We start from the raw sequence: 15,069 nt of genomic DNA on the forward strand, positions 1-15,069 counted from the left end.
TGGAATTAACGGATCCACACTCATGTGCACATAGGGAAGTAAAACTCAATGGAAATCAAGGAGGTGGCAGGGGAGGGAGAGGGTATGGATGAAAATCACGTCTGACAGGTACAATGAATATTTTCTGGGTGAGGGACACACTACAACTTTGATTCAAACTGTACAAAAGCAATTCATGTAACCAAAACATTTGTACCCCTGTAATATTCTGAAATAAAATTTCTCCTATTTCTCTTTTTCTCTCTATCACGCACACATGTAAGTATGCAATCTTGTTAAGTATACTAAGATATAGGTGACTTATAAAGGATAAAAATGTCACAAATATAGCAGTTGAAAGTAAATTTAATAGAAAATTAGAAAAAAATAGATAATGCATTCTTTAAAAATTAGTAATTAAAATAACAATTAGCTAGCACTACATACCTTTTAGAATGTCTACAATTAAAAATACTGACAATACCAAATGCTAGTGAAATACAAGAACTCTCATTCATTATTGCTGCAAATGCAAAATGGGACAGCCATTTTGGAATACAGTTTGGCAATTTCTTACAAAATTAAGCATGATCTTACCATATGATCTGGCAATTGCACTTCTTGGTATTAACCTTACTGACTTGGAAACTTATGTTCACACAACACCAACATGTGAAGGTTTATTGCAGATTTTTCATAGTCACCAAAACTTAGACTTAATCAAGATGCCCTTCACAGTTGAATATATAAACTGTGGTACATGCACACAATGCAATATTATTCAGTGATAAAAATTGAAATGATTTATCAGGCCATTAGAAGACATGGAGGAAACTTAAATGCATATTATTAAGTTGTAGAAGCCAATTTGAAAAGGCTGCATACTGTACGATTTCCATTCTGGGAAAAGGTAAAACTGTGATGACAATAGAAAGATCAGGGTTGCCAGGGGTTAGGGGGAGGGAGGGATGAAGAGGCAGAGCACAGAGGATTTTTAGGGCAGTGAAACTATTCTATATGAACTGTAATGGGAGTTACATGACATTGTGCATTTGTGAAAGTCCACACAACTGGAGAACAGAAAGAGTGAACCCTTATGGAAAGCATGGACTTTATTTAATCATAAAGTATCAAAACTGATTCTTTAATTACAACAAATGTACCACACTAATGTGAGATGTTAGCAATGGGGGAAAGAGAGGGGTATATGGGAACTCTCTGTACAATCAGTTCAATTTTCTGTAAACCCAACCATTTCCTAAAATATAAAATTTAATTAAAAACAAAGTTCCTAGCAATTATATAACCCTCTGATACTGTATTTCTTGAATGCATTTCATTTCAAGGAATCATTAGAAGCACTCACTAAAGAATCATGCGATTTGTAGAAGTTAGGGTGGGGCTGGGCATGAAATGCTAAAAATTTGTTAACTGGCCCCGTTGGGGGTTTGGTTACATGTATTTTGGAGATGGGGAAGCAGCGAGGCTAACATTTCTTGGGAAGGAAAGTTAATCAGAAGAACACGGGCTGAATGTTAAATAGTTTCCTGTCCTGGACACGTGGCAGCCTTTCCCTGGCCTCTGCATTCCGAGTGTTCACCCCTCCACCTGCTGTGTACGCAGCAAGGCCCTGGTCATGCGCCATCTGCCTCCGGAGGAAAAATAAACACTTGCCTGTCCCCGCGCCCTCTACTCTCCCTGTCACCAGCAGAGCAAAGCTTTCTAAAAGGGGGCTGCTGCTGCCGGGGGCAAACGTTCTTAGAGTGAGTAGAATGGTTTTCATTCTAGAGGGTGTTTTATTATTCACTGCCCGTCACTGGGAATGTCGTCGCGATCCCTGCCAGGCTCAGCCCCCGGTGGACGAGAAGCCGTGTGTGAGACACTCGGCCGAGCCTGCAGGAGAACCAGCTCAGCTGTCTGTGTCCGAGCCTGCGGGAAAGTTCCCAACTCCTCGTGCCTCCTCGGGCCTTAACTGGCTAGTGACATGCGCAGTTTGTGTTCATGGAAGGATTCGTGACGTCTGAAGGAACGATTTATTTCTCTTTCAGCTATATGATTAACTCACTCTGCCATTTAGGTGACTCTGTTGCCTTGGCCTGAGTTTCTCCTTAACAAATGGGAAATTCTGCCCCAGATGGAGTGGGTAATTCCCTCAGAACAAAATTGGCAACATCTAAGCGGGGCACAGCCCTTTCAGCAACCTGAGGAGGGGGATGAGCAACATTTCTAACGGTTTTGGTAACTGTTCTGAGACTCATAATGTCACAAAGACATGTCACTCCACTATTAGGCTTTAAAAAATACGTAGTCATTGTGTAGCACATAGAATGACTTTTGGCATGACGTTCCTGAGAAATCAGTGGTTTCACATGAGAAATGCAAGACAGTCCATGGAAGGAGCATGGATGGACCGGGGACTTCCAGAACCCACCCCAGGGCCCGACGGGCACCGGGCACACTGTGGCGATGCTCAAAGGAAATGTGGAGAACTGTCCATGCAGGAGGAGAGTTCGAAAGAGTACGTGGTCCTGAAGGAGGTCTTGTCAACAATGGGTTTGGGCGCATGCCAGTTTCAGAGGCTGCTGCGGGTTTTCTGGACTGTTGGGTTGAGGTCTCAGACTCTGTGGAAAGAATGATGTAATTCCATTAACCCGGATGGACCCAGGGGTGTTCCTGGGGATGAGTTCCAGGGTGCGAGGTGCCAGGTACAAATGTCATGTATTTGTGATTACTGATCTTGTTGACTATGACAACTGTAGAAATGAGAAAACAGAGGTCCAGAGCAATGTCCTGTCTTAGAAAATGTTGCCTGTCAATGACAGCATTGGCACAGAATTCAGGTCTTCTGTTTCAAAACATATTTCTTTACTGAAACCTATTCTTTGCTGGTAAGCAACATCAATAACTATTAAAAAAAGTGAAATAGTAATGTGGTTTTGAGACTCAGCCAAACCACATGAAAATCACACTGTATTGTAAATCTTTCAATTTTTCTGTATATTATGATGTTTTGACATCTTAAAAAGCCTTTCTGGCTGGGGAGAAACTACCCTGGTTCTGAGGCTAGCCAGTTCTTAAAAATAATAAAGGACCCAGACTAGCATGTCTTTGACATACAAACTAACCAATTCACTTCCTGTACACCCCAGAAGACAATGTTCCTCTGTCTTAATCATCCCAGTCCAGGTGTCCGCAACCAGGGACCATCCCTAAGCCACAGCCCACCAAAATTATTCAAACTAATCAATAACGTAAATTAATACACTTTGTTTTTGCCTGAGCCTCTCCTGTCTCTCCTCTTGTGGCTGCACTTGACTGACCATCTCAGAAAAAAATATAATAGACAAGTTGCAAAAAATGATTGCCAAGAGATTGAAACCAGAAATCATTGCTGATAGAAAACCTGAGATGATGCCCAGCTATAGAAGGTGAACTCCTCAGCATGATAAAATAATCTGTCTGAAACTAAGGAAAAAATTTAGGTATAATGATGAAGTAATGTATACATTAGTATTAAAGTAAAAAAAAATAAGAAGGCTCATTTCCACCCATGTTGGTTGACACAATTTTTGGAAATTCTAGACAATATAATGTAAATTTAAAAATTTCAAAGCACTAGAATAAAGGAGATGAAATACTCATGCATGTGATGACTGTGTAAAGTAAACATAGTGCTCCTCTCCAAAAGTATTTACTGGTTAGAGGTTCTAGGTTGAATGGATTAAAAAGAAATTAGTAGTTAAAAGCCATCAGCTTTCCAGTTTGCCAGAAACAAGCACTGACAAATATAAGTGCGGTGAGCACTGTCTAGGGAATGGACAAGCTTGAAGCTCAGACTCGAGGGGATGGGGAGGTATGGGCAATGTGTATAACCTGAACTTTTGTGCCCCTATAATGAGCTGAAATAAAAAAAAAAGTATAAAGCAACAACAAATAACACTTTTCTTCCTCTTTGATTACTGGCCTCCTGCAGGAATACAAGTTTTAATTCCCAAAAAGGATGGGGGTTTTAAAGAAACAAAGCATAAAAACATTTTACCCTTTTTCAGACCTTTACCTCTGTTACATTTATACACGTATGAATATGTATGGCATTTACAAATTAAAACAAATAAAATATTTAGGAATAAATTTAATGATATAAATAAAGAAAGTGGGAAATATACAGAGTGGCTTCCTGCACACGTACATGTGTGCCCACAAAGCAAGCACAGATGTTAAATCTCACCAAAGGAAGTTGGCTGAATAGCTCATTAAATCAAAGGCCTACTCAGTCATTTTGTAAGGACGCCAATACTCTTTAAATAAATGCTAAAGCTAATACTATTCCAATATGAACTATAGTATGTCTTTGCTAATGTTGTTTTTGAAACATAATGATGTTTTTCTAGGGTTGTTTTTTTTCCTAAGTAAATGGGTGAAATTTATGAAATAGTTTTGAAAAAGAAGATGAAAGACCATTTTCTTTAATACACATAAAACCAAATAATATGTCAACATAATAGAAATAGTGAGATAGTTTTAAGAATTAGAAGAATCAATAAAATGCACTACATGGAGCCCTTGATAAATGTAAGCATTTAATATGTAAAAGTGGTTGGTATTGAAACTCATTAGATAAAGAAAGAATTTGTTGGTAATTGGTGCTAGGATAATTGCATCATTGTTCAGAGATGATGCAGTAAATCACTGATTCATAATCACACCCCAAAATTCCAGACTGTTTGAAGAGTTAAATGAAAAGAAAAAAACACAAATGAAAACTAATAAAATATATCGTTTCATGTTTGAAGATACTAGAAAATTTTCTAATGTAGTATCAGTGGAAGAAGTTGATGTGTGTTACTCCAAACTTTAAAAAAAATTCCTGTATAACAAAAAAGTCACGAACAAAAGTGAAATAGAAAAAAAGGCAGAAAATACAAACACTGCTTAGACGTGTATGGCATATATCTATTCATATTTTAATGCAAAGGGAAATGTTCAATAAGTAAAAAATAGTTACAAATAAATAAGAGTAAATACAACAGGCAATTTAAAGAAAAATAAATACCAACACATTAAAAAAAATTTCAACCTCACTAGGAAAAAACGCCCCCAAACATTAAATCTGGTCATTTTAGGTAAGGATCACCAGAGCTGTGAGTGCGTGAGGGTGTGGATGTGTGGGGGTGTCACTTATATTAACAGATAATATAAACAGACTGATAATATAAAAAAGTAAATTGATAATATTTTAGAGCTGCAACTTAAAAATGAAATCAAAACTTTAAAAATATTCACACAAATTGATAAAATAATTCTGATTGAGAAAAATTCAGGAAGGAAATATTCCAAATCCATACTCAAAATTAAGAATGAAGATTTTCATCATCATGTGATTTATTAATCCCACAGATTAAAACAATATATGTATTAAAATGGAGCATTATTTAAATAATATCGAGCATATCTATAAGGTAGAATACTCTGCAAATACTGCATGTTACATTTGGAAGAATATTTCACATCAGGGACTCTTCTTATGATGTATTTTGTAAATGGCACAGATTGTCAAATTATGTATAAACACACAGACACATATACACACATTTATGTTTTGATTTTTTTTGGAGGGGAGGGGAGATGAGTACAGGTAATTCTGTTCAGGGGTGACAAACGGTGCTCGGGAGGACAAATGGATGGGGAAATAGACTGACTTGTAAATGATTCTCTTTGCAAATTAAATTAACCTGAGAGACATGTGTTAGCTGTAACTAATTCCGGCCTGGTCTGGTTGCATCCTTGATCTTCTCTCCTGCAATACAGTGAGGTAGCAGGGAGGGGAAGGGAAGTCAATTTCCCCTTTGACCTTTTTATCAGGTCAGACTGGTTTATACAAGTGGAAAGAAAACCCCTTTCCCTTCCAATACTTCCTCATCTCAAATGGCCTTTAATTCGAAATATTCTTTCTTTTTTATTTATTTCAGCATATTATGGAGGTATAAATTATTAGGTTACATATATTGCCCTTGCTCCACCCAAGTCAGAGCTTCAAGCTTGTCCATCCTCCAGACGGTGCACACCACACCCATTAGGTGTGTATATACCCATTCCCTCCTCCACCCTCCCATCTGCCCGACACTCGATGAATGTTATTACTATATGTGCACTTAAATGTTGATCAGTTAATACTAATTTGATGGTGAATACATGTGGTGCTTGTTTTTCCATTCTTGGATACTTCACTTAGTAGAATGGGTTCTAGCTCTATCCAGGAGAACATAAGAGATTCTATAGCCCCATTATTTCTTATAGCTGAGTAATACTCAATGGTATACATATACCATATTTTATTAATCCACTCATGTATTGATGGGCACTTGGGTTGTTTCCACATCTTTGCAATTGTGAATTTTGCTGCTATAAACACTTGGGTGCAGATGTCCTTCTTATAGAATGTCTTTTGTTCTTTTGGGTAGATGCCCAGTAATGGGATTGCTGGATCAAATGGCAGTTACTACTTGTAGCTCTTTGAGATATCTCCATATTGCTTTCCACAAAGGTTGTACTAAAACATTCTTTATACAAGGAGGCATATTTTTGGGGGAAATTTCCTGAGCTCATTCAACACAAAGCTGTACACACAATGAAAATGCAATTTTGTAAGGATAACTATCTGTAGCATTGTTTAGATGACTATCTCTGGTATCATGGGGGAGTAAATTTTTAAGCTTTTTCATATTTTTCCCAATAGATATGTATTGCCTTAACACTCAGACTAAATATATAATAATTATTCAACTACCAATAAACAGAATAGATGTTAGGTCATGAAAATATAACAGAAATTGAGTTACTTTTCATCTTTTTTATGGCTTTTCACTTTTGTTCTCACATTTCTCTGTGAGGAGTGGCTGCTGAGGAAGTTTCTGATGAAACACTCGGGAAATCAGTCTGGCACTTTGAAGCCCAGTGGTGGAAACAGGTGTCCCAGCCCCCTGTGACTCTAGGGCTCACTCTCGTCCACCTTGCCAACGTGCTTCTCATTAGCTGTGGCAAGTCCGTCTCAGTCACGTCTCCGGAGATCCAGAAGGAGCAGACCTGCCCTTTCCGGGAGCCCAAAGTCCCTGCATTTAGCCTCCGGCCCTTCTCACCTGGGCGCTCCTCTCACGCCAGCCGGCGGTGCCTCCAGACGCCTGCGGCTCTCTGTGCCGGTCCCTGCCGGTCCGTGCTGGTCTCTGTCGGTCCAAGCCGGTCTGCCGCCTTTCTCCTGCCTTTCAGTTTTCCACAACTATTATCACTTTGGTTAAGTATTTCCCTGTAAAGACAGGAATCAGGCCTTCCACACATTTCTAGAAGGCTGGAGAATTTGTGGGATTTCTTCTGGCAATGAAAAGTGTTTCAAGGATTTCTGGGGTGACATTTTTTGTTTGTTTTGATGATATTTCCTTCTGCAGGGTTATAGTCAAAAATAGCTCTCAAAACTTGCTGCAAGTCTGTCTTTGTCCAAACTCCATGGTCAGTTGCTAAGGGTACCTCTAGTCTATAACTCAGTCATGCCAAGTTCTTAAGTTCAAATTAAAAATCCATGTGTACTGGATCTTCAGGGGTGATCTGCAAACGACACCTGGACATGCATGTGGCCCAGATTCTCTGAAGACTTTTCTGTGGTGGGTACTGACAGCTATGAATTGCTTTGTGCGTTTTCTCTCAGTATGAACTGGGGGAGAAACTAAGTCCACTAAACGCAATCATTTTCCCTTCTAGCAACAGATCACCTTTGACCTGTGGAAAATCTCTGCTCATTCTCCGTCCCTTGTTTAGTTACAGAAAGTTCTCATAGTCTGCTGGGAAGTTTTTTTATTTTTTTATTTTTTTTTATTTTATGTTTATTTTTTGTTTTGTTTTGTTTTTTTTATTTCAGCTCATCATGGGGGTACATAAGCTCAGGTTATATACAATGTCCATGTCCTGCCCATCCCCCCGAGTCAGAGCCTCAAGCGTGTCCATTCACCAGACAGTTCGCCTGGCACTCACCATGTAGTCATACCTCCATCCCCTCCCCCCACCCCCCACCTCCTCGAGTCTGCACCCTCAAGCATGACCATTCCCTGGATGGTGCGCAACGTACTCATCATGTAGGCATACATCCAATCCCTCCTCCCACCCCCCATCTCAATCTGATATCTAATTGGTACCCTTCCCCGATGTGCATTTAGGTGATGGTCAGGGAAACCAGTTTTCTGGTGAGTACATGTGATGCTTGTTTATCCATTCTTTGGAAGATTTTGTTTCTCTACGTTATGGGCAACCTTCTCCGTCTTTGAACTGTGTGTTCTACTCTGAATGGCCACCTGGAGAGAATTCACCTCAGGTAAGTGACAGGTGATGTTATTTTGTTGGAATGTGCTTTAGGACAAAATTGGACATTTGGGTGATCTCTGACGACAGTGATGTGGCTTTCATTTCTTGATGCTTCCTAGGGGATGTGTGTAGCACGCTGCTTTGAACAGCTGGCATTCAGAATGCATAAATGAGAAAAGACAAGAGGAATATGAGGTCATATGGGAAAGAAGAAATAAATTATTTTAAAGCTTTTTGAAAATTAAATCATTGGATTCAATACTTTAAGGTTTTGTCTCAACAAATGCAAAATCCTTGACTAAACTTAGGCAATATAATGGGTCATCTAGGAGCTTCTGCCATACTTAGACCAACTCTGTATTTGTTCCACGCTCCCAGTTCCCCTAATGAGAAGCCAGGTCTTGTGAAATTATGCAAGAGTTTCACAGATGACAGGACACATGCTAATAAGCACTACCCTGCCTCCTCCTTGTAGTAGCACTTTCAATATTTGATGCATGAGGAAGTTACTGAGTTTCCACAACTTTTCCTGGTGGTCTGACTGAATTTACAATCTCTACATGACAAAAACAAGACTTATGGAAGCTGGGTCTAAGGAAATCAAGGCAGATGGTGTGCACCTCCTGGTCTTGAAATCTCAGGTGAAAGTTCAGTAGTGGGTGACTGTCCCATGCCCCCCACCTCAGATGCATGTGCAGTGAGAGGCAGATAGCCCATTCAACTCTCTGTCTGAATTATCTAGGCTCAGGTTGTAAGGGTGCTATTATGTACACCAATATAAAGAATCTTCTTTTCTTTAAAATATCTGTTTCTGTGTCTGTGTGTGTAATTTTAGCAAATTCTTTACTCCTGTGGGATTTTTAAAAAATAACTTAAGTAAACCTTAGTCTTATGAAATAGTATTTGAAAGGCACAGAAGGGCTAAATAGAAAACTTGTGGTTGGTCTTAGCTTCAAGTGCAGACTGTGAACCGGCTTCCTGATGCCCTGCATGTTACATTTTCCTTGTGTTCTGGCCTTCCTTTTGCAGACGAGGACACTGATCAGTGAAGAATTGAAGATTTTTGCATTGAAGACACCAAGCTGACATAGGTGGACTTCTGCAGGTCCCCTAACTTTAAGCACAGACGCTTTGCCTTCTTGTCAAAGGTACAAATGTTTTGTAAATCATTTTTTCCATAATGATTTTAAAGGATGTGCAGACATCTGGATTTCTCAGAACTACTCTCCAGTAATTTGCAAGCATTATTTTAGTGTCCACCATGCCGATGCATACAATAAACTCCCATAAGAAACAGAAGGTTTCTCTAGTTGTGGGGCTAATTCTGGTTTCTGTTCTCTTTATGGGTCCTGGCAGGAGGAGTATGTGATTGACAAACGAATGTGGTTCTAAGTCATTCCCATATTGTCTGAGAACATTTGCATTTTACTATCTAATAATTTTATAATTTTTATTTCAATATAAGCTTATTCCTAATGATTCCAACTTCTCCAAATACTAAGCAATTTAAAAACACAGAGAACATATGTTTTTGCATTTGGTTTCAAAATTGCACAATTCTATATTGACCTGGCTTGAGAGCCTCTCATGTGAAAATACAACTGTTAAGTTTTAATGTGTCCATACTGAGTCAACAGTGTGATATGTCTGGTATAAAAACAGAAAAGTAATACTGCCAGTATATTCTGTACTGGAAAAATCACACTTAGTTGAAATTGAGATATCACATTTTAAAATGGGCATTTCAAAGACCATCCCAAGTTAATACCTGGGACTTGAGCATTTTGGCAAAAAAACCCATAGATGAATGCACACAAGAGCTGGGAAAGCATAGCCCGGCACAGAGAAGGGTGAAAGGAGATGCTGCAGCCATAGTCACATGGTGAAGTGCTGAGTGTTGACAAGGGAGAAAACTGCTTCGAGTGCATTCGGAGGGCAAGGAGGGAAACTGCGCGAGGCAGCTTTACTCCAAGCTAGCGCAGAGCTTCCTGTCAACAAGGCTTTTGCGTTGATGGGGCTTGGAGAACGCTCCTGCATTTGTCAGAAGCTTCACCAGTGGCACACAGAAGTAGGCAGAGGCTGCAACTTACAACTTAGACATTCTGTTGTCACTTGATTTAAAGGATGGGCTGAGTGATCATCACAGACCTAGGCAATGACTGTATCCTAACTTCAAATTGTAGTCATGTGGGAGCAAGAAATTTGCAACCATCCCTACTCAACCAAACATGCACTCCTTATGAAATAGGAAAGAATATTTGCAAGTGTCAGGACAAAATAAATGCATTGACTTCTCTTGTTGTGTGGTGTTATACAATAAAAAGTAATTTAAGTAAGCCTGAAAGATGATTCTATCCAATAAAGTCAAGTCTATTTTATCTAGTAATGCTTTTTCTAATATTCTCATAATTTGCAGGCTAAGCATATCTCTGCTCCTCAAGACATTTAGATTTCTCTGCAAGCATAGCTGCAATCCACTCATTATTGAGAGAATTTCCACTAAATGGCATTTCCTTCAAGTCAAGGGATATTTGGGAGAAAAGATATAGAATTTAACTGCTGAGATTTCTTCACTGGGAGAGCCTGGGTTTACAGACCTAAAGATCAGGAGGTACTTGCAATTTAAATTCATAGATTTTAGTTGAATATGTAGCTTGATTAAATGAGAGACTGGGAATTCTCACACATTTAACAATAGTTTTGAATTTGCATATAGATGTATAACATTGGCATTTTACTTGCATACATTGGCATTGTATAAACTATTTTTACCTGTAACTAAGTTTCTTATTTGATCCTTAAAGCAAACCTGAATTTTTTTTATTATCTTAACTAATATAAATAGATACTGAAGCTCAGAAAGTTTGGAAAGAGAATCCAGGGTCATTGAATTAATCCATTTCATGACCAGCAAAATAACTCAGTTCATCTAATTGTAAATTTTGTTTTACTACATATCTACCACATCATTTCAGAAGCAAATTCTTGTATAAAGTCATAGACTCATTCCAGATATTTTCTGATTATTTCCATGTGTACCAAACCATAGCAAAACGATACAATGCGTGCCAGCAAAGATTCAGCAAGTGTAGGTCCTTCTCATTGTGTCCTCCTGAAGTGAGGGGGCAGATAATGCATCTGACCTCATGCTTTGTTTACAGTCATAGTTCACACTGCGAAGGGCTTGCTCTCTGACAAGTTAGACCTTCTATGTGCACATAGGAAGATATGGCCACATAGCTGCAAAATTGAAGTCTTTAGGATTTACCTTTGTATTGCTAGGACTATGGAGCTAGCTTGCTATAGAAAAGGCTAGGACAATGGAAGATTTAAAAATACACACACACATGCACACATTTAGAAGAGAGTGTGAACAGAGAACAGAAAACTTTTTGACTTTGTAAAAAGCACATCCTTTTCCCTCTGTTCTTGGAGTTTCAGGGCATGGTACAAGTTAAACTCAGAATGTGGAAAGTGTGGAAACAGTTGAAATATTACTAATATTTAGACTATTTCACAAACTGGACAGCATTTTTTCTTCACATACATATTTTAATGGGCTCCATAATGAAAACTGGAAAAGGCAAAAGAAAAATGAGGCAGATTGTTAACAATGATGACATTGTATCAGGGAAACTTATAAAAATGGGCACCAAATATTCTGAAATTGGCAAAAAAAAATTTAAGAAAGGATATACATGAAAAACATACTTTGCATTCTTAAAAAATAACAATCCTGATTATAATAATTTGTGTGATTTACTCTCAGTTATGACTAATTTTCACTAGTCACATTAATGATTACATATAGTTAAAGATTTAGGAGAGTCACATGGTTGGCACATTTTATTTGATCACTGCAGTGAATGTCCAGCTGTTGCTGCAGGCTGTGGATGAGAACGCAGAATGAATTGAGACCGTCTGACCCAAACACTTCTCCCACTGACAGATCGTGTGACCACTGACACATTGCTCTCAAGTCTGCCATTAGTGAAAGGGTCTTATAATCCCTTACTTCTTAGGTTTATTGTAAAGATGAATGAGTCAATAGATATAAGAATGACACATGGCACAGAGTAAACTTTTCACAATGTCATCATAGTTAATCTCAATAGTAACTTTTTTTCTTTTCTTTCTATTTTTTTTTTTTTTTGACACAGAGTCTCACTCTGTTGCCCAGGCTAGGGTGCCATGGTGTCAGCCTAGCTCCCAGCAACCTCCAACTCCTGGGCTCAAGGGATCCTTCTGCCTCAGCCTCCTGAGTAGCTGGGGCTACAGGCATGTGTCACCATGCCCGGCTAATTTTTTTTTGTTTTTATTATTAGGTGCCTGGCTATTTTTTTTTTTCTCTTTTTAGTAGAGATAGGGTCTTGCTCTTGCTCAGGCTGGTCTGGAACTCCTAAGCTCAAGCAATCCTCCTACCTCGGCCTCCCAGAGTGCTAGGATTACAGGCGTGAGCCACCGTGCCTGGTCATAATTTTTCTTCTGTACATTTGATTCAAATGCTCACATTTTTAGAATATTTAGAGGAGCATTGGAGTAGTTAGATCAATTTAACTCCCAAACATGTTGGTAAAATGTCTTGCCTGGAACATATTTAGCTTTAAAACACATGATAAATCATTCTTTAATTTCGTAAAGTTTGTTGCGGATTCTTTTTCTTTATCATAACCTAAAGTCATACGGAATACAGTCACTTAGTTTTTCTTAATTACTGAGCACTATGGAAAAACTCCAATTTCTAAAAATAATAGGTGAGTTATAGTTCAGTATGCATGTGCCTGTACTATTTCCTCTAAATCCTAATTGCTGATACTCATGCTAATCATAATGCTAATGTTAATTTCTCATTATCCTAAAATTGAAAATAAATAAAAATAATTTTAGAATAGTGAATATCTCTTCTATTGGATGATCCTTTTATGTCTGAATTTGCAAGAGTAGCTTCCATTGCCCATGTTATTTCATCTTTGAAATACCATGTCTGAAACATGAATAAATTGACACCAAGTATGTCCTCATGATGCAGACAGTGACTTGTGGCCCAAGTGTAGATGACCTGTCCTTGTGGCTAAATGGCAGACATAGGCTACTTATGGGCTGTACCAAAGCTGTTTTGAAGATGGTGTTGATTCTGACCATCCAAAGGTGCATTTACTAATTATACAAACTTAAATATATCTAAGGCAGTACACGTACACACACATGCATACACATACATACAAGGCCATCGTATGTGTGACTGCTGTGTAGCATGGTATATATCCTCAGGTGTTGTTTTGTATATCATTGCAGTACAATGGCAGCTGCTGACATCGCCTTGTCCAATGTATTTAAAGAATTATTGATTAATAATGATCAACTTTATTTAAAAACATTCTGGAATAGATAAATTTCTAGATACCAATTCCAAAGTATCAAGAATACTATTTTAAATTTTTTTATTCCAACTTTTAGAAGCTTGCTGCCTAATGGTTAATTTGTGTGCTGTTATTTTAATTCCCTGGAAAGCCATCATTTTATTTGGAGGACTCCAGGCTGTATCTGCACCACTCGCTGCAGGACGAATGGATGGGAACAACGTGTCCTCTACTGACTTCACCTTCGTGGGCCTGTTCAATACAAAGGGGACCTCAGGCCTTCTTTGTGCTGTCATCACTGTCATCTTCTTCACTGCACTGGTGGCCAACGCAGTCATGATCTTCCTGATCCAAACAGATCTGCGCCTCCACACCCCCATGTACTTCCTCCTCAGCCACCTCTCCTTCATCGACATGACGTACATCTCCACCATCGTGCCCAAGATGCTGGTCGATTACCTGCTGGGTCAGAGGACCATTTCCTTTGTGGGGTGCACAGCTCAACACTTCCTCTACCTCACCCTTGTGGGGGCTGAATTCTTCCTGCTGGGCCTCATGGCCTATGACCGCTACGTGGCCATTTGCAACCCCCTGAGATACCCTGTCCTCATGAGCCACCGGGTCTGTTGGATGATCATAGCAGGTTCCTGGTTTGGTGGCTCCTTGGATGGCTTCCTCCTGACCCCCATCACCATGAGCTTCCCCTTCTGCAATTCCCGGGAGATTAACCACTTCTTTTGTGAGGCGCCCGCAGTCCTGAAATTGGCCTGTGCAGACACAGCCCTCTATGAGACAGTGATGTACGTGTGCTGCGTTCTGATGCTGCTGATTCCTTTCTCCGTGGTGATTGCTTCCTACGCCCGGATCCTGACCGCCGTCCACCGCATGAGCTCCGTGGAGGGGAGGAGGAAGGCGTTTGCCACCTGTTCCTCCCACATGACTGTGGTGACCTTGTTCTATGGGGCTGCCATGTACACCTACATGCTGCCACACTCTTACCACACACCTGCCCAGGACAAAGTCCTCTCCATGTTCTACACCATCCTCACACCCCTGCTGAACCCACTCATCTACAGCCTGAGGAACAAAGATGTCGCTGGAGCTCTGAAGAGGGCGCTGGGGAGGTTCAGGGCTTCTCAGAGAGTGTCAGGACATGTCCTGTGACCGCCAGCTCCTTCCCAGGCAGACTGTAGCCGAGGTGGCTGTGCTCTCATTGAAGGAGTAAACAGAAGGGGTGATGTGACATCGTGGCTGTATACAGGCTTTCACTCTCAGATCCCACAGATTGTGTTGCAATGTTGGGGTGCTCAGATGTGGGCCTCAGAAAGCAGACTCTCCTTCTCCTGCCCTGTGTTCACCTGCTCCTCTTGCTCCTCAAAGCAGG

The 15,069-nt window shown here is 39.7% G+C and overlaps 1 protein-coding gene across 1 annotated transcript; it reads left to right on the forward strand.

Annotated features, from left to right (window-relative positions):
• The first annotated feature begins 13,892 nt into the window (after positions 1 to 13,892).
• LOC123649405 (olfactory receptor 2T1) lies at positions 13,893 to 14,849 on the forward strand. Its single transcript, XM_045567525.1, has one exon. It carries the CDS (start codon positions 13,893 to 13,895, stop codon positions 14,847 to 14,849), a length of 957 nt encoding a protein of 318 aa, XP_045423481.1.
• Positions 14,850 to 15,069: the final 220 nt, after the last annotated feature.

The sequence above is a fragment of the Lemur catta genome, chromosome 13 (genome assembly GCF_020740605.2).
Source record: "Lemur catta isolate mLemCat1 chromosome 13, mLemCat1.pri, whole genome shotgun sequence".
NCBI lineage: Eukaryota > Metazoa > Chordata > Mammalia > Primates > Lemuridae > Lemur > Lemur catta.